The sequence below is a fragment of the Engraulis encrasicolus genome, chromosome 16, assembly GCF_034702125.1.
Source record: "Engraulis encrasicolus isolate BLACKSEA-1 chromosome 16, IST_EnEncr_1.0, whole genome shotgun sequence".
NCBI classification, from domain to species: domain Eukaryota; kingdom Metazoa; phylum Chordata; class Actinopteri; order Clupeiformes; family Engraulidae; genus Engraulis; species Engraulis encrasicolus.
Window position 1 is genome coordinate 36328923 of NC_085872.1, and position 20934 is coordinate 36349856.

Below are 20934 nucleotides of genomic sequence, written 5' to 3' on the forward strand. Positions count from 1 at the left end.
TTTACACACTTATCATCATATAAACTAAGTAGTCATCAGGCGTACAATAAGCCGCTCAAGACAGTGTCTACCACAGTTAAACACATGAGGTGTGACTTAGTTCTGACACATTACCCACGATAAAAATGAAAACCATTCATAATTTCAACTGCTATCCTCTTAGATGAAGCCTCCGTGTGTAACAATACATTATTTTATGTCCTCTTTTAGTCATGTCTTTGCAACTTGTGATTTGACTTAAATCCCTCTCAGTATACCTGGTGTAAATGACCTACTGAATGGCACTAGGGGCGTGTCAGTAACATTTTACAATAAGGTTACGTGAGTAAGGACGGAATAATGTCTGAAGTAATGACTGATTAAGTAAGGGTTAACGTTCGGCGAGAAGGTCGCTACCGTGGAATAGCAGCACGACAGAGAGAATCTTTAGACCCCGACGCGGAGCGGAGGGGTCTTGTTCTCTCTGAAGTGCTGCTATTCCACAAAGCGACCGACTCGCCGAAAGTTAACCCGCTTATTATATGGTTATACTTAAATGATTCACACATGGCGGGGACATTTCTTCAGGCCTATTTAATGTTAAGTCTATTATAGTTTTTAATGTCAAAAGATTGTTGCTGCGCAAAACAAAGCAGTGCCGTTGTGGAACACCGCTAGGCAACAGCTAGGTAGCCAGGACAACAGGTGTTGTCTATCACAGCAGCTGATTAGAGTCTTGTTGAAAAGTCGCTTTAGCAGTGAAAAGTCTTGTTGCCATTGACAGCGGTCTGTTATAGACCAACCCGTCCGTTATCGAAAAATAACAGACGTGCGAACGTTGGGGAGCCCCGTTGAAATGAATGGAGCATTCGACCGATGGCGTCACTCCATATAATAATAGTGAATAAACATGTGATTCATGCATGCAGAAATGTCTAGTCCATTAGTAGTCGACACATAATGATGAATGACTCACTATGAAGTAAATGTGGTACATCAGGGGTTAGTTAAGGGTGTGATATCCAAATGTTAATAAATCATGTGTTAACATTGCGGAAAAAGATCATACCATATCTTTCCGATCATATATGAATCAGACCTTAGTTAACCAGTCCCTCCAGGATTTTGCACTAGGATTTTGTGATTTTTGCGGTCAAAATGCCTGATTTTGTGGCGGCATTTTCTCATTTTTTGCAAAGATTTTGCGGCTTTTTCTCATTTTTTGCAAAGATTTTGCATCCCTTTCTGGGGTTTTTTGGTAACTGAAAACCACAATCAGTCTAAGCAGGCTTAAGACAAAAGAGAGAGAGATTCAGAAACACACTTCCTATATAATAGAATAATAAAATATTGTCAAAAGCTGTCAGAGCGTCTTATTAGCCAGTGCGTCCAATGTGTAAAAAAAATCATGGCCGCGACACTCATAAATCTCTGTCGATATTTTAGAACGACTTCGGGGGAAAACGGGACAGCGCGTTATGAAAAAATACCTGTGGGTATAGCCTACCACTAGGCCTAATGAAGAGCGTCGCGGGGTACAGTAGCCAGGCTGTATGCAAGCGTTACAATGTCACCTGTTGGAAGACGTCTCTCTCTCTCTCTCTCTCTCTCGTGCTCGTATTGCAAGCGGTTGCATATTATTTGCTTGATGCAAAGTTGTGATGGCATACACGCTCTCGTTGACATGGTTGTGTGCATGGTTGCATGGATTCGCAAGACTTTATTGCAATAACACAGTGAAAGCGTGGAAGGGCCGTTCACTTCCTATCTCGGTGTCCTTGACTGAAACAAGTTGCAAAACTCCACACTTCCGAAACCTTTGCGATCGGCACTACAGTGATTGTTATCAGAAGGCTTGTGCCTACGCATAGACATAGACCCTTAAATTACAAACATTAGCGAACATTGAAAAAAGATCAGACAACGACCGTCGGGTAGCATGCTCATGAAAGCGACAGGGGAGAGTGGAGAAGTTCCGCAAACATGTAGCCTAACCTAAGATGCTACTGTGCGACAGTACCGCCTAGGGGTGGGCGGTAACCGCGGTATAATATCGTGTGCGGTATTTTTTCATCAATGATAGAGATTTTGTCTCATACCGTCTACCGCAATAGCGCATTGCATCCTGTAGATGTACAGTTATAGTTATAGATTAAAAGTTTGAAAACATGTTTTCAAATTATTTGAATGACAAGAATTCCCACATAGATAAAACAATGTCTGACCAGTCATTTCCAAAAATAAAATGCAAAAAATGGTGTTTTGGTCACTTTGCCACAAAACGCTTAATTTTAACATTTTATACACAACAATACCGTGATATATACCGTGATATATACCGTGGCTAAAATTATACCGAGGTATACATTTTTGGCCATACCGCCCACCCCTAGTACCGCCACTATTTCATGACTGCATACACGTCATGGATAAATGGGCAACAATACTTTTTCCACCCAGGATTGCACTGAAAAGTAGGCTACTGCTGTTAAAAAAAGGTCATGAGTGTGCAGCACCGACGCCTGCGTGTATGTGTGAGGGAGGGGAGGAGAGACGCGGAACAGCTGAGATGAGGGTCGCGACTTCCGAAATAGCAGGCAATTCTTTTTCAATGTTTCAGTGACATATTAACAAAAATGCTTCGTATTGGTTTTCGTCTCCGGTGGTATTGTAGTCACATTTTTATTTTTTTGACGAAAATATAAATCAATAAACTCCACAGAATGTTGAAATTTTGCGGGAAAAATGCGGCTTTACAGGAATTACGCGGCATCGTGAAATTATGCGGAATATCATTGAATTTGCATGAATCCACGCGATCGCTGAATCGCGAAAAACTGGAGGGACTGGTTAACGGTGCAGTAATAATGGAAACATATGGTCAGTAATTCCGATTGCACCGTTAACTAAGGTCTGATTCATATATGATCGGAAAGATATGGTATGATCTTTTTCCGCAATGTTAACACATGATTTATTAACATTTGGATCTCACACCCTTAATTAACCCCTGATACATCACATTTACTTCATAGTGAATCATTATTATTCCAATCATGAGTCATTCATCATTATGTATTGATTACTAATGGAGTAGACATTACTGCATACATGAATCACATGTTTATTCACTATTAATCAGTCATTACTTCAGACATTATTCCATCATTACTCATGTAACCTTATTGTAAAGTGTTACCGGCGTAGCGGTATACCTATAGTATGTATGTATAGTAATTAGGGGTGGGCATAGATTAATTTTTTTAATCTAGATTAATCTCACTGTAATTATGAAATTAATCTAGATTAATCTAGATTAATCTATATCAAAATGGCTCATTCAGAATAGGCACGATAGCGAAATAATGCCGAAAAAAACCTTGGGGTTTCTTAAGACAGATGGCGCATTAGACCAGAGCTCATCTTTTTTTCCAAAATGCATCTCCTCTTCAAAAAATGGTCATGTTGATACTTGGAGATGAAAAATCACAGCAATATGTGTAAAGTGTGTCCAATATGTTAGGAAGCATTTACAGTTATAAGATACTGAAATTTCAAAATGAACAGCGCTATAAGTTGTAGAGGCAAATACAGATAAATCTAACAAACATTTAGGCTATTTAAACAATATTACCTCAACAATTCAGCATTTCATTTCTAATGGGGAGAGAGAGAGAGAGAGAGAGACAGAGAGAGAGAGAGAGAGAGAGAGAGAGAGAGAGAGAGAGAGAGAGAGAGAGAGAGAGAGAGAGAGAGAGAGAGAGAGAGAGAAAATCTGCCACTGACTGTTAAAAGGAGCAGCGGCTCCTTTAAGAGAGGGAGGAGCTCTGCGCGTAGTAGGCACAGCAGCCCTCAGCAGAGCCAGGCTACTGGATATGCCTATCTAGAACCTACAGCACTGGCACACGGGGATTTGACAGTTGTTCTCAGAGTTAGAATGCCAGATGAGTTACAACTCGACATGAATTCAGTTTGCAAAAAAAAAAAAGTCAAGCGCGACAACCGCGAGGTTTATTACCGTCGGACATGAGAATATCTCACTGAATCGCAAATGTGCGCGATTGCAACACAAACATTCAGCGAGAGTAGATATTGACAGTTTCAGTTTGACAATCTTCAAAATGCATAGGACTATCACACAGAATGTTTTGCAATTATAGCACAGGCAAGATTTCTGGAAGTTGTTTATGTATTCTATGCAATGCGTGAGGAAATGTAGGCTATGTCGGGCTGGTAGCTTCTCACACACAATGATGTCTCTCTATGCTTCACCTCAAACAATAACGTCTCTTTAGTCTACCACTTATGAAAAAGCACTCAAACAACAACTACCACGGCAGAGGGATTAATGTTTTCAGCTGCAAACACTTCATATTTAGTAGGTCTGCTGAAACAACAGGTGGAGAGAGGAGAAGCGACTGGAGCGCAGTCTAAAAGCGTCTGTCAATTAAACGCTATGGTGACGTGCATACCCAAATTCCAAACCTATATTTTGAGAATAGATTAACGTGCGATATTTTCTTTATCGCGCGACAAGAGTCTCACATTATCGCAGCACGTTAACGCCGATAACGGCCCACCACTAATAGTAATGTATTAGTATCAAACATTTGGTTTGGTACAGCGCTGGACATGAGTGACTACATTCGTGTTTACATTCTGCCATGTATATGAACATTCTGCCACTGCACACACATACTGGAAGGAATGTTCAACTCTTTAATACTCATGAGGGAACACTTCGGTAATTGGGCTGGTTAAGGAAGGCTCTTTCATATTCGGGAAGTTACTCGTCAATGATTGGCTTGTTTAGGGAAGGCTCTTCACAAGGCTTCTAGTCCTGTCCTAGCGGAGTGGGGAAGAGGTCGACTGCCAACGTGTTATATTTTATGGAGATGCACCAATGAATCAGCCGTTGACCATGATCAGCCGTTACTGGCAAAAATTCCTTGATCAGCAATCGCCATGAAGCCGATCGCGAGATACTGTATTAATTTCTGCTCTTGTTTTGCATTAAGTTTACATCTGGTGCTAGCTGAAAACTTAGAGGCAAAAGAATGCAACTTTACTTGCTTTTAACTTCTGCACATCCCACCTTTATAGCCACCATTCATATCTGCATCAACATTGCTGAATTTTGTGGGGCTCGGCGAAATTACACAGACATTTGTGACTTATGACTGACTTCAGTTAACCATGCCGCAACCTCACACATCGTCAGCATTAACGTTATTGTTTTGTCATGTCACCGTTATTGTTCTGAAAGTCTTACTTGCCCTCAACAAGAAGTCGATCAGTTTTTATTTGCTGAAACCACTCATGAGGGGTTTCAAGCCAGTGCACTGTCCAAGTCCTGGCATAACATCAAAGGACAGACACAGAGATTGTGCATGCTACATAGGGTGAGTGGCACAGGTGTACTCTTAGCCTACCTGGATGTAGCCATGCTGGTCAATCAGTAGATTCTCTGGCTTCAGATCTCTGTAGATGAGGTCTAATGAGTGGAGGTACTCGAAGGTCAGGACTATTTGCGCTGCATAAAATCGTGCGTGTGGTTCACTGTGGAACAACAAAATACAAGACAGACATGTTCGGTTACACAGACCACTTTAACGGATTACACTTAACAACAATGGACCCTCCTTCAAAAGCAACTCATATGGACATATCCACTCCCAGGGCTAATATGCATGACCACCTATAGTCCTAACAAACAAAACACTGATCAGTCATTCTAGGGAACAAACTTGTACTAAGCAATTCCAGAATTATGGGCATGGCATCTGGACTCAAATGTCAACAAATGGGCACTTTTATTCACTCCCACTTCATTTTAAGGGCACCCCTATATTCAAGAAGTGATGGGGGCAAAAACTACTCCCATAGTACAATCAGGGTATAAGAAAAAGAAAAATTGTGACGGGAAAAATAACTTTTCTAGGTGACTACAAATTCAAAGGAGCAGTTGTACCAATTTCAATATGCTGTCGTTTTGCTCGCGCTACCCTTTACTTGCATTTTTCGGCTCAGCCCTTTCCGAGATCTGAGCTATTCTAATGGGGGCAGATTTTGATTACATTAAAAACTTTCTTAACATAGGCCTACTCCAAATATTTTCCCAAAAGGTATCGCTGTTTGCTAGTTGTCTGCTGATGTTGCATAACCTTTTGGATGTTTTGGGGGATATTTTTTTTATTATTATTTGAAATGTAAACAAACACCTGCCCCCAATGCAATGACCAGGATCTTGAAAGTCTGAACAAACAAAACAAAAAAATCTCAGGTACTGACAAGTCCAGGGTAGTGTGAGCATTACAACTGCATGCTGAAATTGGCAGTTATGCTTTAAATCAAACTCTGTGAGCTTGTAATCTACCATTAACATGCAGATATTCATTTGATTAAGGGGTTGAACATAAAACATAAGAAGGTGGAGATAAAAGGATTTTTAAAAAGTCTATTTCATGATGCAGAGTCATAGGGGGGAAAAAAAAATCTGCGTTCTCGATGTGACATAAATCCATTATGAATGTGATGCATCTCAAATGCACACTATATCTGTTCCAATTTAACCACAGTAACCTCTTGAACATTTTTTTTAAATCCTAAATATTAGTGAAGAGTGAAGACTTTAAGCTCTATTATAAGATTAATGGTGGTTGATGTGGTTGATGCTTTGTTGTTTGATGATATTCAGAATAGCCTAAAAGTTGACTGTAATGGCTTGTAGCAAAAATAATGAATTGCCCCTAAACACAGCTAATTTTAGCTTTTATTGATTGCTAAAGCTTAAATATTGAGTATATAGGTACTCATATGAGATACCGGTTCAACTTATTTACATCTATAAAATAGAGGCCTTGGTGATATTTCTTCAGTTCTTTTCGATACTAGATGTTACTTTATTGTTGCATGGTGTGGTTGACATTTCCATTGAATTGCCCTACAAGTGGTGTTATTTCACAACCAATTACCGGTATTTCCAAGATCTGATAGAAACATTTGTGGCTTTGAGTTTTATTATGTCAGTTTTGGTCAGAGGAAACACAGAATGTCTTACACGTCTGAGTACAGCAGTCAAAAACTGCACACTAGCAATGTCACGACTGACTGGCTAATCAGCTAAGTGATTAACTTTGCTGACTAACAAACCTATTAGCGTTTTCTGAATATAACTGGTGTGACAAATGCAATTGGAAATTATGTTGTTGTCACAAGATGCCTATCTGTTCACTCCGACTAAAAATTACTTTGTCAGAACCAGCTGCTCCTTTCTGTATGCTGCTACACATTGTGATTCAAAACATTTGTCTGACCAGGCCTTTACCCTTTGATTCTTTCAGGGTCTAGGATTACCAATGCACGAGAGCACTGAAAGGTAATACCACTAATTCTACCCGAGAGGTTCAGTGAGGCTTTCGGCACGAGTGTCCATGTGAATAATACTTTTAAAAGGGAGAAACAGTTTATTTTATTATTTAAATATATTGGGCTCAATGCCAAAAATGTCAAAGAAGGACAAAAAAAAAAAAAACAAAGTAAAAAAAAAAACAGTTTTAACCTTTAAGCAGGTTCATGTCTAAGTTTAATAAATATCCGCAGCAGGAATCTCAGTACAGGACTCCGAATAGGAACATTGACTCACTTTACTGTATTACTACTTCTGCGCCTTATATCATAAGAAGAATCCCCCAATACCAAGGCCAATACGTCTTTGCATGTGCTTCACTATTTTTCTTACTCTTTGACTCCCAAAAGTCTGACTATAGAATTACACACCCTTGTGATTGTTCTTCTATCCATTCATTGTTCTCCTTTATCACTTTACAACTGTCATTCAGACATCTCACAGCATACTTTTTCAACCGGATTATAGGATAAATTGTGTTATTAACCTGCAATAATCAATAGTCATTAGCTGCTTCTATAATTTCCATAAACCTCTGGCAGGTTCTGATATCACTTTAAAGATTACGGTTTTAAACCAATTATTGCCAAGTTCTCTTAGGAAATTCGCAGTCCCCTTTTCTTTTCTGTAGCCTGGATAAAGACCTGAACACACCTTATTATGCACATCTCTAAACAATAACTGAATTCGAGCACATTGTTGGCAGATCATTTGTGATGTAGTTCACCAGTTGCACTACACGGTAGCCAGGTGTAATGAAATTGCTACATCTACATCTATATAAATAAGGCGGTTCTTCATATGTTGCTAGTAGTCTGTGCTGTTTAACAAAGGCTATCATAATGTCTATTGATAAAAGAGCAACTGTTTCCACATCCATCCCCCCTAAATAGCCACACACATTGCTAAAATCAATATGCAACACGTTTAAAGCAAATCATTGCACAGTTGGCTTCTGTCCCAGCCACTGCTGGATGTGCACACGTATCTGGCAACTACATTGTATAAGACTCATCTGAGAACTTTTTGAGAATTCAACTGCTTGGTCACGCAATGTCAGAATAGGAGAGCATAATAGTCCTTCTTCAATTGTAGTTTTAAACAATGTTGCAACCTTTCCAGTCGTTCATGCTTTTGCTACTGCTTTAACTATCCATATCGAAGTGCAGGTTAATTTATGGAACAGACTTGCTGCACTGGAGATGAAACAACATCTGAAACGGCATGCTCTAGTTTCTATCTGTCAAATTTATTTCGCAAAATGATGCTCTCAAAAGGTACTATTTTGTAAACTGCACCTTGAGGGAAACCTACCCAGCATGTTGTAGACTTAAAATTTGTCGCAAGTAAAATGGCTTTGTAACACGTCGATTCAAATTAGTTCAGCTTTCTCAACTGTATAGTATATGTATGTACAGTACAGGCCAAAAGTTTGGACACACCTTCTCATTTAATGCATTCTTTATTTTCATGGCTATTTACAGTACATTGTGGATTTTCAAAGAGGGCAACAAAACTCTTTATGAACACATGTAGAATTATGTGCTTAACAAAAAATATAAATTCTAGCTGTTGTCCAACAGCAATGTCAGCTGTCTATCCACCTGATGTCAACACGGAAAAACTGATGGCCCCACACATTTCAATAAGCTTATTTTTTGTCTATTTTCAAGTAAACACGACAAGTCAGTCATGTCAAACTTAATTGAACATTTAAGGCCTCCAATAACTCACTAGAATTGTAGAACTAGAATTTTGAGACGTTAAACCTAGTTTTAAGCACTTGCCAATACAAGCATTTTTCTTGATCTGATATTGCAGCCAGTTACTTGGAGAGGTCAAACCTGTGTTGGAGGGAATCTGTGGTAGGGTTTTTACACTTTCACTTTTTATACCACTGTTACGCCTAGATAACCAGGTATGTTAGACCAAGTGACTCATTATCAGATCAAGAAAATCTTTCTTGTATTGCTTGTATCAATTAAGATTGACTTGACTGACTGGGTTTTCTTATATGAAACTAGACACAAAGATAAGCTTGTTGAGTGTGTGGGGCCATCAGCTTTTGCTTTGACAAAGCTTTGCTTTGACAATTGTTTCTTCTTCTTCATTTTTTGTTAAGCACATAATTATACATGCGTTCATGCAGTTTTGATGCCCTCCGTGAAAATGTACTATGTTCTGTAAATAGCCACGAAAATAAAGAGAATTAATTAAATGAGAAGGTGTGTCCAAACTTTTGGCCTGTACTGTATATATAATGACATTAGCAGGAAAACTGACAATAACATTTTGCAAAACCCCATGGTGGCAAAACAGAAAGCATACATACACACCTGAACCTGCCAATTCTTCGAAGATGTGAGAACATCTCTCCTCCTGGTACATATTCCATCACCATATACAAGTTGGAGTTGTCCTGTGAGAATTTCCAATTAGTTTCACACCACTATTCAAAACAAAACAAGCTTGAGCACAACAGACAAAATAATGGAACTTCTACAATAAAGAAAAGTTTACCTTGAAAGCAAACTCCAGTCTCACAAGAAAGGGAAAAGAGACGGCTTGCAATATTCTCTTCTCGTTGAGTGTGTGTTCGACTTGTTTGAGTTTCACCACCTGAGCACACAAGAAGAGACAAAGTCTGGAGATGAGTTGTGTGGTTCTATTAGAATAAAACAAGAACTAGAAATGCACTCAGAGAGTGCAGACCTGTGCCAAGGAGGCTGTTTGATAGAACATTTGAATATGTTTCACCCCTCACTATTTGTCACCCTTTTTGGAGTCTTTCTGCCTTATTTTTGTTAGGAACTGGAATGTCAAAATTCGCCCTATCCTGGAAAAATTAGGAATCTTTTTCAAAATGGTGGATCCGGATCGTAATTTAATAACTTGTTCCTTTTGTCATTTACAACACCTCCACAAAATTTCATCAAAATCCCATTAATTTCTGTGTCATCCTGCTGACAGACCGACAGACAAGCAAACACACAAACAGGCAAACCAACGGGACCGAAAACACAACCTCCTTGACGGAGGCAATTAATAAAGTGCCCACGCCCCTAAACTCTCAAATCCACTTCCTCCTTGTCCAAACAATCTACTGAGTCTCTGGAGGTGCACCTCCACACCTCAAGGACAGACACACTTGAACAACCCACCTTCTGCTTGTCCAGGATTTTCATGGCGTAAAACTGCTCTGATCCTTTGAGTTTTACTAGCATAACTCTGCCAAAGGAGCCAGTGCCCAGCGTTTTCAGTCTGTCAAAGTCATCTAGGCCAGTTGTAGACTGCAGGAGAGAAGCAGAGAGCAGGATAAGTGGGCAGCATCAGTGCCATTAATTACATGAAAATACCCCAATTCTAAAGCCTCTGTCAAAGCGGTTTATCTGAATGCAAAATATATATCAAATAATAAAGATGCACTGATGTCCCATTTGGTACTACAGAATCAAGTACTGGCAAACTTCAATAGGTAAAGACTAAAGAGCATACTGAAAAGTTTCAGAAGGGTGTCTTGAATATTCTCTCACCTGTGGCGGACATTCCCATTTTCTTAGAAAATCTTCTTTGGCCATGCATAGAAACTCTTTCACTGTTGGGTAAGAGATAGATATATAGACACAAATTAGAGCACAAAAGTAAGTTAACAAAAGGTATCTGAATGCTTTATGGCCTACTTTTTTGCACACTTCAAGTCTAAGGATGGGGAAGGGCAACAAACATATGCAATGCTTTAATGTATCTGGGAATTCAAGTGCAAAACATTTTTTTTTGAGTGAGATCAAATAAGTGATCTAAACAGTGTGTGAACTGCTATCACACTGAACGACTCCCATCTACATTAAATGTTTCTTTAAAAACAAATTACTATCATTATTATTATGTACCCAATACACTAAAGAGGAGGCACGATTCCTAGTCATTAGCATTTAGTTTACAAACAAAAACAAAAGGCAGGCAAGATCAAAAGTGATGCCAGGAGCTGTAGGACTCAGTAGGGTAGGGTTCAACAACAGCATGTCTGGTCAAGGGGAGAGGAGGCTGATTACTGAGGATGGGAAGGAGGGGAAATGGAATTTCAGGACATGCAGCTGCTAGACATCACTTCCTAGTTCTACTGAAAATACAAATCAATCAAAATAAACTAGGAAACTCACAGTTGAACCGGAACAGGCAAAAAATGAAAGAAAGGAAGAAAGAAAAAAAAGAAAGACAGAACCACAGAACATGAGGGGAGCACACCAGACAATAGACAACCAGAATGACAGAAAAGAAGTGAAGCAACATTGCAGCGGTTAATGAGACAGTGAGGATGAACAAGACATGAGCCTGTTCAGATATTGACTTGAGCATCATTTGAAGGGGCCAGGACTGTTGGTGTCATTTTCTGTCATTCTGGCCACCCGGTGAGAGAATGGGCATACCAAAAGTCTCTATAGATCACCAAGGATTTCAGGAACATTGACCCACACGCATGTGATGATGAGAGACAGAGAGAAGAGACAGGAGAGAAACAGAAGAGAAAGAGAGCAAGGTTTATGTATGCAACAGGCAGATCTGCTTTACAACACATGGACCAGATGGGACAAGTATAACCAGTGACATTTTAGACACATACAAGGAAATAAAATAAGACAGAATAAGGAAGAGAAAATACTAGATGCCCAAGCTTGTTGGTGCTTAAAAATTAATTTGTTTTAATCCAGCAAGAGCAAAACTAAATCAAAGAGCAAAAGAGAAGAAATTATTCATTTTTGTGATCCGCTACATTCTAGCAATTTTTGTATATTCTTTTGTTATTTTCTGAGTAATTGTTTAATCTTTATGGTCCCCCTTTTGAAGCACAGGGGAGTGGCTAAAAGTTTGAGTTACTGGAAGACATCTGGCTGAGGGAATCCTGCCTCTGGCTGCATCCATTTAAGGCAAGCCACTTCACCTCAGCACAAGCGTGGCCTGGGAACGGTCTTTCCTGGGGCATCTGGGATATTATGAGAGAGTTAGCAGAAGATTCTTTTAGCTGAAGACGAGAACAAATGAAAATGGTACTGCAGAGTGGGGCCAATTTTTTGGACAGGGACCTAAGATCAACACCATGACGTGACCCTTTCAGACAGTAAAATAACACACTAAGTGCATAAAATGATAAATACTTATATAAAAAAAAAACAAATGCAATCTCTACCCATTTGTCAAAGTACAGAGAACCATTAGGTACTTCTACAAGAGCATCATATTTTATCGTAGTTTATATCAGTGTAGCATAAACAAAGTAACATCCACACAACTAGTCTTGCTTTTAGAGAGCCAGTAAGTGATAGAGATGGATGACCAGAGTCTATAGGGGTGTTGTAATGTAGCTGTATGTAGTAAATAACCATGGGATGTGGGTTCATTACCATGCTCTATGACACAAATACACAATAAGTTAGTGGAGTTTAACTTATAGGTCTTAGTCAAACTGACTGACAGTACCCGATGCTACAACAGTAATAAGGGAGAGCATGTAATTAATGACTCAGTGCAATATGTAATGATATTCACAAAATGTGGATGCTACTCAGGGAGAAAATAAAGTGATGAGTGTCGATTCCTCCTCCTCTACAAAACAGATTAGCAGGTGTGAACCTGTTAGCTTTGATGTGGGTCAGTGTTATAATTCAGGTTAAATCCAGTCCTGTCCTGCCTTCTGCCGTCTTGCCTGCACTAACCACAACCTGACATACAGCTGCTGCCCAGTGCCCTCCACCTCTTCTGAGAATGCAACCACCAATGAATTTCCTTTACACATATATTATATAAATATAATATTTATTGTCTTGCTTTTTCTGCTCATCAATAACTGGTAAAATAATGAGGTTAGAGCAGTTTGTTGCTGAGAGGGGTAACACAATGTCAATACAGCCTAAAAATAGATCTGAAATGTGTGCATTTCAGTACTTGAAAAAGAGAAAGAAAAAACAGACTTTGCATTTTTTTCCTTTCACGAAAATGAAACTTGAAATGTAGTATTGCTGCACGGCACAGTGCATCCACGATCAGCAAGCGTCAAAGTGTCACACTGCAAACTAATACAAGCCAGGGACTGATTGCGTCAAGCCTTTCAAAGCTTGTAATTACACTTATCCTCTGACGAAGGTCTGATGACAAGCTGTTCCAGTCAATGACAAACGTGCGCTTTGTGTGTTTGTGTGTGTGTCAGCCTGTTAAACAGGGACCTTCATAGCACTAAGATAAAAGGGGAAGAGAATAGGGGATCTGAAGAGAGGGTACTCTTAACAGACTGGAACTAATTCTCCTATTGGTTGGTTATAATGGCACTTTTATGTGATAGGAGATGGCATTAACCTACAGCCTGTTGCTGTCTTCATCGATGTCGAAATTTCAACCACTTAAAAACTCCTTCACACTTTCAGCAACAAAAAACATAACTGTGTGCACAGGTGAAAATAGGTACTGATCATTTAGAGAGCAGGCTGCTCACTGACCTTCTGTTTTTGTAAATTGCCCAATTTAAATTGAGAGAGTAAACATGACTAGATCCCTACTAAACTTTATAAACCAACTGCTGTGTTCAAATGTGTAAATACGGGCTCCTGCATGCATGTACCAAACAATTTACCTGACGTGAATATTACTTGGAGGGCTATTCACAGACTTGCAACCCAATTCTTAACAGCCGGTATTTCACAGTAAAAGTGACCAGGTGAAACATTGTGTTCGTCAACTATCTAATTGATGGCTTAGAGCGGGTTGGTTTCGAAAAGGAAATGGTATTGGGGTGAGTTTATACATGTACATAACTCTGTATAGGGTTGTGAACAACGCAATCTGTTTATCAACTGTAAATCTGGTCCACTTGACACTTACGAAGGAAACTTCTGCTAAGATAACATATCAACTAATGTTACATGTACATATCACCAATACGATGGGCCTCCACGAGTGATTAATTGGAATTGTCAACGTTAGCATCTCGCAGTCCCCAATTACAGAAGTCATAACAACTAGGCCAATTCAGTCATCCCCTATAACCAGTCAACAATAGTCAACGACCACGGAAGCCATTAAAAATAAATATTTTCAAATGCTTAAGATGTGCGCCTCTTCGTTCTAGTGTCAAAGCTCAATAAACTGGCGGTTGTTTTCTGTTTGCATTCTTCATTGGGGCACTAACCATGGCGGCCTGCTTCCCTGCTCTTGTGCTTGTAGCTAGCATTATTGCTATGCTATCGTCAACAATCAATTGCATTGAAGATTAACCCCTAATACCGTTTTGCATACAAGTTCTTATATTTAAAAACCACGTGTGCTGCAAAACTCGAAACATGTGGATGCTTCCTTCTAAATGCTTAACATAACGGTCAACAGAATGCATGACTCAAAACAGGATGGACTTAGTTGTTGGCCTTTCGTATTTAGTAATTAGCATCACAGTCGAAGCTAACGGGGACAACCAGTGTCGCGCACCACTCTCAGATTACTTCACCACATTCGTTACGTGTTGGCCCAATAACACTAGGTGAACATGCAAACTCTTCTGCAAAGACGTACTTCATTGCTGGGGTTCGTGACGACCCCCTAATTGCAAAAACGTCAATGTCAGAGTTGTCTTACTAAGTGTTGTGTGACTGCAACTCTCCTAGTTCGCTAGCTAGCTCTCCATTTCCAGTGGAACGAGTCCTAACTAGCTGTGACTTGCTATCATTCGCACGTTAGCTTTCGGAGCAACACTGTAGCATATAGCAATGTAGCCGAGAGCGTAGAGGCAACAACATATTTACATTGTCAAAAATGAATGGACCAGCGACTGCACTATTGACCCCAAGCTAGACTTCCTATTGTTTACCAATTTTACTAATAACGGCAGCATAAACTAGCTCCACTCACCGCTCTCCAGCTCGTTGCCTTTCTTGGCTGTTGCAGCGTTCCCCATCGTGAGGAAGACACGGCTGTTGATTTGAGCGCTGGAGATGGCGATACGGCTGGAAGAACGGTGTTCCCCGCGCTAACCTAGCTTTAACTTTCTTCCTTACCACGCTAATTCGAATTAATCCTTACATCAATGTCTGTACTGGAAAGGGGAGACTTTGAAAGGTTCCCTTTTCGCTCATTTAACGGTGCTTCCCCCCCAGTCTACCGGTGATGAAAATCTCTCGTCTCCGCTACAAATTGGTAGCGGAGTCTCGCCTCACAGTCGATCCCTTTGGCTTCCAATGATAATTCTTTCCAGACTGAGATTACTGGCCGAGACTGTCTACTCGACTAGTTCTACTCTAGCTCTACAGCTAGAGATAGTTTCCGACTAGAGCTACGGTCAACCAGTGATAGATGCGACGCTTCAACAAGTAAAAGGTTTGCCACTAGTTCTAGTTACAGGGAAGTGTAGCATGCAAAATAACGGTGTGCATTTATCCACACTATAGCGATTGTTAGGAACAGATGGATGTCAGTGCTTTATATGTTATACAGTGTTATATAAGTAAGTGAAAATTACAATTATTTATATACTAAGGGGACCAAACTAAATTAAAGTTAATTTGAACATAATTTATCCAACTCCAAATTAATACAGAAATACTACTGCCAGTCATTTGTTGCATATAAATTCTCTCTCTGATCCATGAGGCCACTACATTGGATGCTTTTCACATTGTCCTTTATTATTAACTTAACACACGTGTGTTGTGGCCCATCCACTGGCACCGCTTAATTCTCAGAGAAACTTTCAGAAACTGGGTTTGACAGTTATTAGGCTACATACATAGAGTAATAATAAAATACAGCACTTATTCAATGTAGTTTATAATGACATTTGTGAATAGCTAACTTGTCTGTACTGCGTATGATCACAGGGCTGTGGTATAAAAAGGCTGTGGTATGATCTTGAATTCACTTGCTACACAAATAGAAACCGGAAATGACAATAGGTCAATGTTTTTTTGTTTTTTTGACAGATGGATCAACAACGGCCTCTACTGGCAGCCTTATAGAGTTCTTCAGCGGAAGCGGAAGCATGTAGTAGATTGTAGTCTTTCATGTTAGCATTTAAGGACGTCCTGGTTCCTATCGGCTTCCGGCCTCCATTGGGAATGAATAGGGGTAAATTTCAAATAAGCTCCGAGTGCAAGCACGCGCTTAGCGAACCCCCGCAAACTGTCGAGGGTGTTATAAATAGGCTGTAGGTATGACATGGTTGATCATTTTGTGTCAAACTTCGACATAAATACGATGTTGCGTCCATATGCTAAACCCGGAAGCTTTTGGCGACTACAGAAGCGGCGCCTGTATCTAACGGCATGTACGTGCGGAGGGTTGTAACCATGGCAACCAAAGGAAAGTATGTAGTTCGGAAGTTTTAATGATCAGAAAGGGGTTAGCAATATTGAATTATAATCGTCATGATTTAACATGTGAATACACCAACATGATGATACGATCCGTTCCACTAATGAGAAAGGGATGCGGGGACACGCTAATGTTCGTTGTTGCCGTGCAACTTATATTTTTGCCAAACCTGAATCTCTATGGCGTTTTGCAATGTAAAAAATCGCCATGGAACCGGTAGTCCAAACGCCGCATACAAGTTGACGTCAACGCTGAAGAGCTCTATTACCAGGCCGCAGACGTGGGGAACGTCAACAATTCACAAAACCGCCTTCATGTACAGTATTCGCGGCGCGCGCGAAATAATTTGGAAAATGGAAAATGTAGGATACTAGAACTTTGGTCCTGCCAATTTAGTATGTATATTCCTCCATGCTACAGTAATACGTAGGATCCAACACAGGCAGCCATGATGACGTCTTGTCTCAATATAATTTACTGACTGATGTAATTTGCTCTATAAAGACTGATATGTGTGTTAAATAGCCCAGCTGTGATCATGCTAACCTTCCATTATTAAAATTCAGTCTCCACTTGGACAACATCCACAAAAATGCACCTATTTCACCACTTGAGAGAAAGCAATATCAGTCAGAGATCGGTCTATTGGTATTTGCATTGCAAGAAGTTCGGATCAAACACAGCGCATGATATCAAAAGAGGCCCCAAATAAATATCTGTGAGAAATAGCACATTTGTGGATAATATGTTGATTTCTTTATATTAGTTATGAAAAACGAGCCGCTGGTAAAGTTTGAATTCCCCCACTGTGCAGGAGGAGCAGAGGAAGGGTGGTGAGCCCAGGTATGCACACCTGGCCATGGTGGGCACCACAGAACCTCCTGGGGTGCTACCTGGCCTGGTGACACCTAGACTAAAGTGTATCCACTCATCTAGAAGAGTTTAAATACCATCTGATTGGCCCAGCTGTGGCACAAACATAACTAATATAAGAGGTTAACATATTATCCACAAATGTTCTTTTTCTCACAGATATTTATTTGGAGCTTCTTTATATAGTTATGTAAATACAACTCAATTATTTAACTCTAGGGGAGGTATAAAATGGGCTTATTTCCAGAAATGGTGGAACATCACTTACATCACAAAGTACAAGTTGTTGTATTTTCACATATTTGCAATCTGCTACTTGAAAGTGAAAGAAAGCCCAAACGGGAATCTCCCATTGCCATTGTGACACAGCACTCCACATGCTCACTGCACACAACAAAATTGCATTAACAGGGCTGTACATTAAGACCAATTGGTCGCATTTTGAGCCTAAATTTTGGACTGTGCGAGAAAGAAAAATGAAACGGGCGCACGTGTGCGAGTATCCTTTTCAACCCTTTTATTCGCGTTTTACTCCTGCTCGAGTGCATGATTGCGAGAGCTGTCATCACTTGTTATGAAACTGCACAACACAGACCTTTTTCATGAACATCTGTGGTTACAGGTCTTATTCTGGCTAACCCACCACCAACCTTGGTTAATATGTTTTCTGTGGAAAACACAATGCTCTCTGTGCATTATTGCTGCGGTAATCAATGGTACAATATTAAGCACAGTAGGCCTATTTTACATAAAAAACACAATAATGTTTTGTAAGTGTCGCGAACATTTTGCTCCTGAATTTTTGTCTGTGCTCCTAAATTTTTGTCTGTGCTCCTAAATTTTTTCATTTAGGAGCACCAGTGCTCCTAGTGAAAAAGCTTAACGTACAGCCCTGATTTATGCGTCACCCATGCAAGGGGGCAGCCCCAAATGACGCTGAATGGGAGAAGTGCTGCGGGACAGTACTGGTCAGCTCTGGGTACCTCGGTCAAGGAGGAGGATGGGAGACAGTGCACTGGTTAATTTCCTCACCAACCAACCTGGCGGGCCCATCTACACTTGTCAATAAGGCTTTGGATGAAGCTAAATTAATGTTTTATCTAAGCCTTGCACAAATGGAAACAACAGAGTACACTATATAGCATCCCTTTCCAATTCGATCCCATTATGCAATTTCATTAACCCATTTTAGCCTAAGGTCCCTGCAAACAACGTCTGCTTAATGTCCAAGCCCTTTATGGGAAGAGGTGTCCTCTGCCTATAAAACCCCAAAAAACTAAAGTGACTTGAAGTCTTGAAAGGCGTTTTAAAAACAAAATGTATTATTATTATTTTTTAAAAGCTAAGACACTCCTTTTGCATTAGAATGTGTATGTGTTCATTCAGCTCTAAAACACCCACATTTTTAACTTTTAAAAAAATCTTATATCTCATGAGCCTGAATGCTGCGCCTATGTCGCTCCAGGTGCCTAGGTCAATGCATCGTATACGCGCCATCAGGCTTAAATGCGTTAAACTAGAATCAACTCATCTTTCCCATTTAGTCCATGTCTGACTGCTGTATATCAATGGAATGGTGGAATGGATGTACAGACATCACTAACTGGCAAGATGGTTCATTTGTTTTTTTTTTGAGAAAGTGACGGTTTAAGAAAATATACCATTACCATACCATACCATAGTACTACTACACTATGACATGATAACAGAATGCCTTTGACTCAGTGCTATTCTGATAACAGCAAATTTGGTGCGAGAAGGATGGGTGTTGTGTGTCCATGCGCCCATGTGATGTTTCTGTGCCGATGTGGCTCTTTGCTGTTCCACATGTGGCTCTTGGTCTTTAACAGGTTGGCCACCCCTGATTTAAGTTCAATATGGTGCTATAAGTGACTCTATAACATACATGCAAAAGTGCCTCGCCTCTGCAATAATTTGATATAGCATGGATATATATTGAACCTCCACTCAACAGAGTAAGTTTATGATGAAGGTGACGACGACACATGCACTTGTACTGAAATGTTGAGGCTAAAATGTAAAAGGTCTAATGACAACAATCACATCCTTCATCCCTGCAACAATCCCAGTAGGCCTTGTGAACGTGTGATCGTGACAGCAGGCATCATTAGTCTAAACTTGTTCCAAATTACTGTCTATAAATTATTTTCCCCTCAAGGTGTAAAAATCAACGGAACAAATGAAGGCATTATTAATGATTGTTAATTTGCTAACTTGTAAAACCCCGCAGTTACGATGCTGTTTTTTTTTAGCATTCACAGTAACAACAGCAGTTATGTTGTGGTTAACCAACAAAAGTAAGCTTACATAACATTGGAAATTGGAATAATTGAAATCGAGTCCACTTGTAATCGTACACAAAACACACACATACATTGTTAATACTGTTAGAACGTGAACTGTTTCTTCACCGTAAATAGCCAAATGAGTTTATTTACTAGTGCCTACATGACATGCAATTAGAACTGCAATTGTCAGTTGGTTACCAAGCGAACTCCTGAGTCAATCTTACCCAAATAATTTATGGCATATCGTAACATTTAATCCAACGACACAGTGAACACGAAAGAAAACACACATTTCTGTGCTTCTTACTAACTCGTGTCTTCGAATTTTAAAGTTAACATGACCTTGACGTTTTGTACAATAACCCCATGAATTGTTCAATATCTAGCTAAATTTGCCTAGCGAAGTGTTAGCTTATTAACGGTTAATACCAGTTAGCTTGCTAGCATGTATAATGCAGGGTGACATTATGAATCAAAATAGATAATCAAGGATTAGCCAGAGCCAGATGTTCTCAACTTCTTATTATCAAATTATGACAGCCATATAGACGCGTCTCTACTATAACCATTAAGGATCCATGTGAAAACACAAAAACGTTGACAATAATGCACCACATAACTCACCACCGTCCTCCATTTTTCACCGAGATCTATCCCGCCCAATGATCAATCGCACCCACAGACTTCGGCGTCTCCAACGTTCGTGTTGCCAGATGTGTGTGACCAAGTCCCACCCAAAAGCTTCTCAAAAACCGCCAAATTGCGCTAAATTCCGCCCAAATTCAATAAATTACATTGACTTCTATAGGCCCAAAACGGCTGAAAAAACCCGCCAAATTGCCATTTCCCCCCCCATTTTTACCCGCAGACGCTCATCCCAAGTAGCCCAATTGGCCCAATCTGGCAACACTGTGAAAACGTCAGCACAATCTAGCCACAAACTCTAAAGTTCAGTCTTTTGTCAACTTGACTTCAGTGTGTGACGGAGAATCTTGCTTTCTACATTCCATGGATTTT

The 20934-nt window shown here is 39.9% G+C and overlaps 1 protein-coding gene across 2 annotated transcripts in view; it reads right to left on the bottom strand.

Moving 5' to 3' along the window:
• Positions 1 to 20609, bottom strand: part of prkacbb (protein kinase, cAMP-dependent, catalytic, beta b) — a 38044-nt gene extending 17435 nt beyond the window's left edge. The window contains exons 1-6 of one of the 2 annotated variants that reach the window (XM_063219533.1): positions 20542 to 20609; positions 10921 to 10982; positions 10549 to 10677; positions 9908 to 10006; positions 9724 to 9806; positions 5412 to 5538 (exon numbers count right to left, since the gene is read on the bottom strand). In XM_063219533.1, coding sequence (XP_063075603.1) covers positions 5412 to 5538; positions 9724 to 9806; positions 9908 to 10006; positions 10549 to 10677; positions 10921 to 10982; positions 20542 to 20554 — 513 coding nt within the window. In that variant the 5' untranslated portion in view covers positions 20555 to 20609. Of the gene's footprint in view, positions 1 to 5411; positions 5539 to 9723; positions 9807 to 9907; positions 10007 to 10548; positions 10678 to 10920; positions 10983 to 15277; positions 15425 to 20541 lie in introns of those variants that run through there. The other variant, XM_063219532.1, reaches the window with a different exon arrangement.
• Between the last annotated feature and the right edge of the window lie 325 nt (positions 20610 to 20934).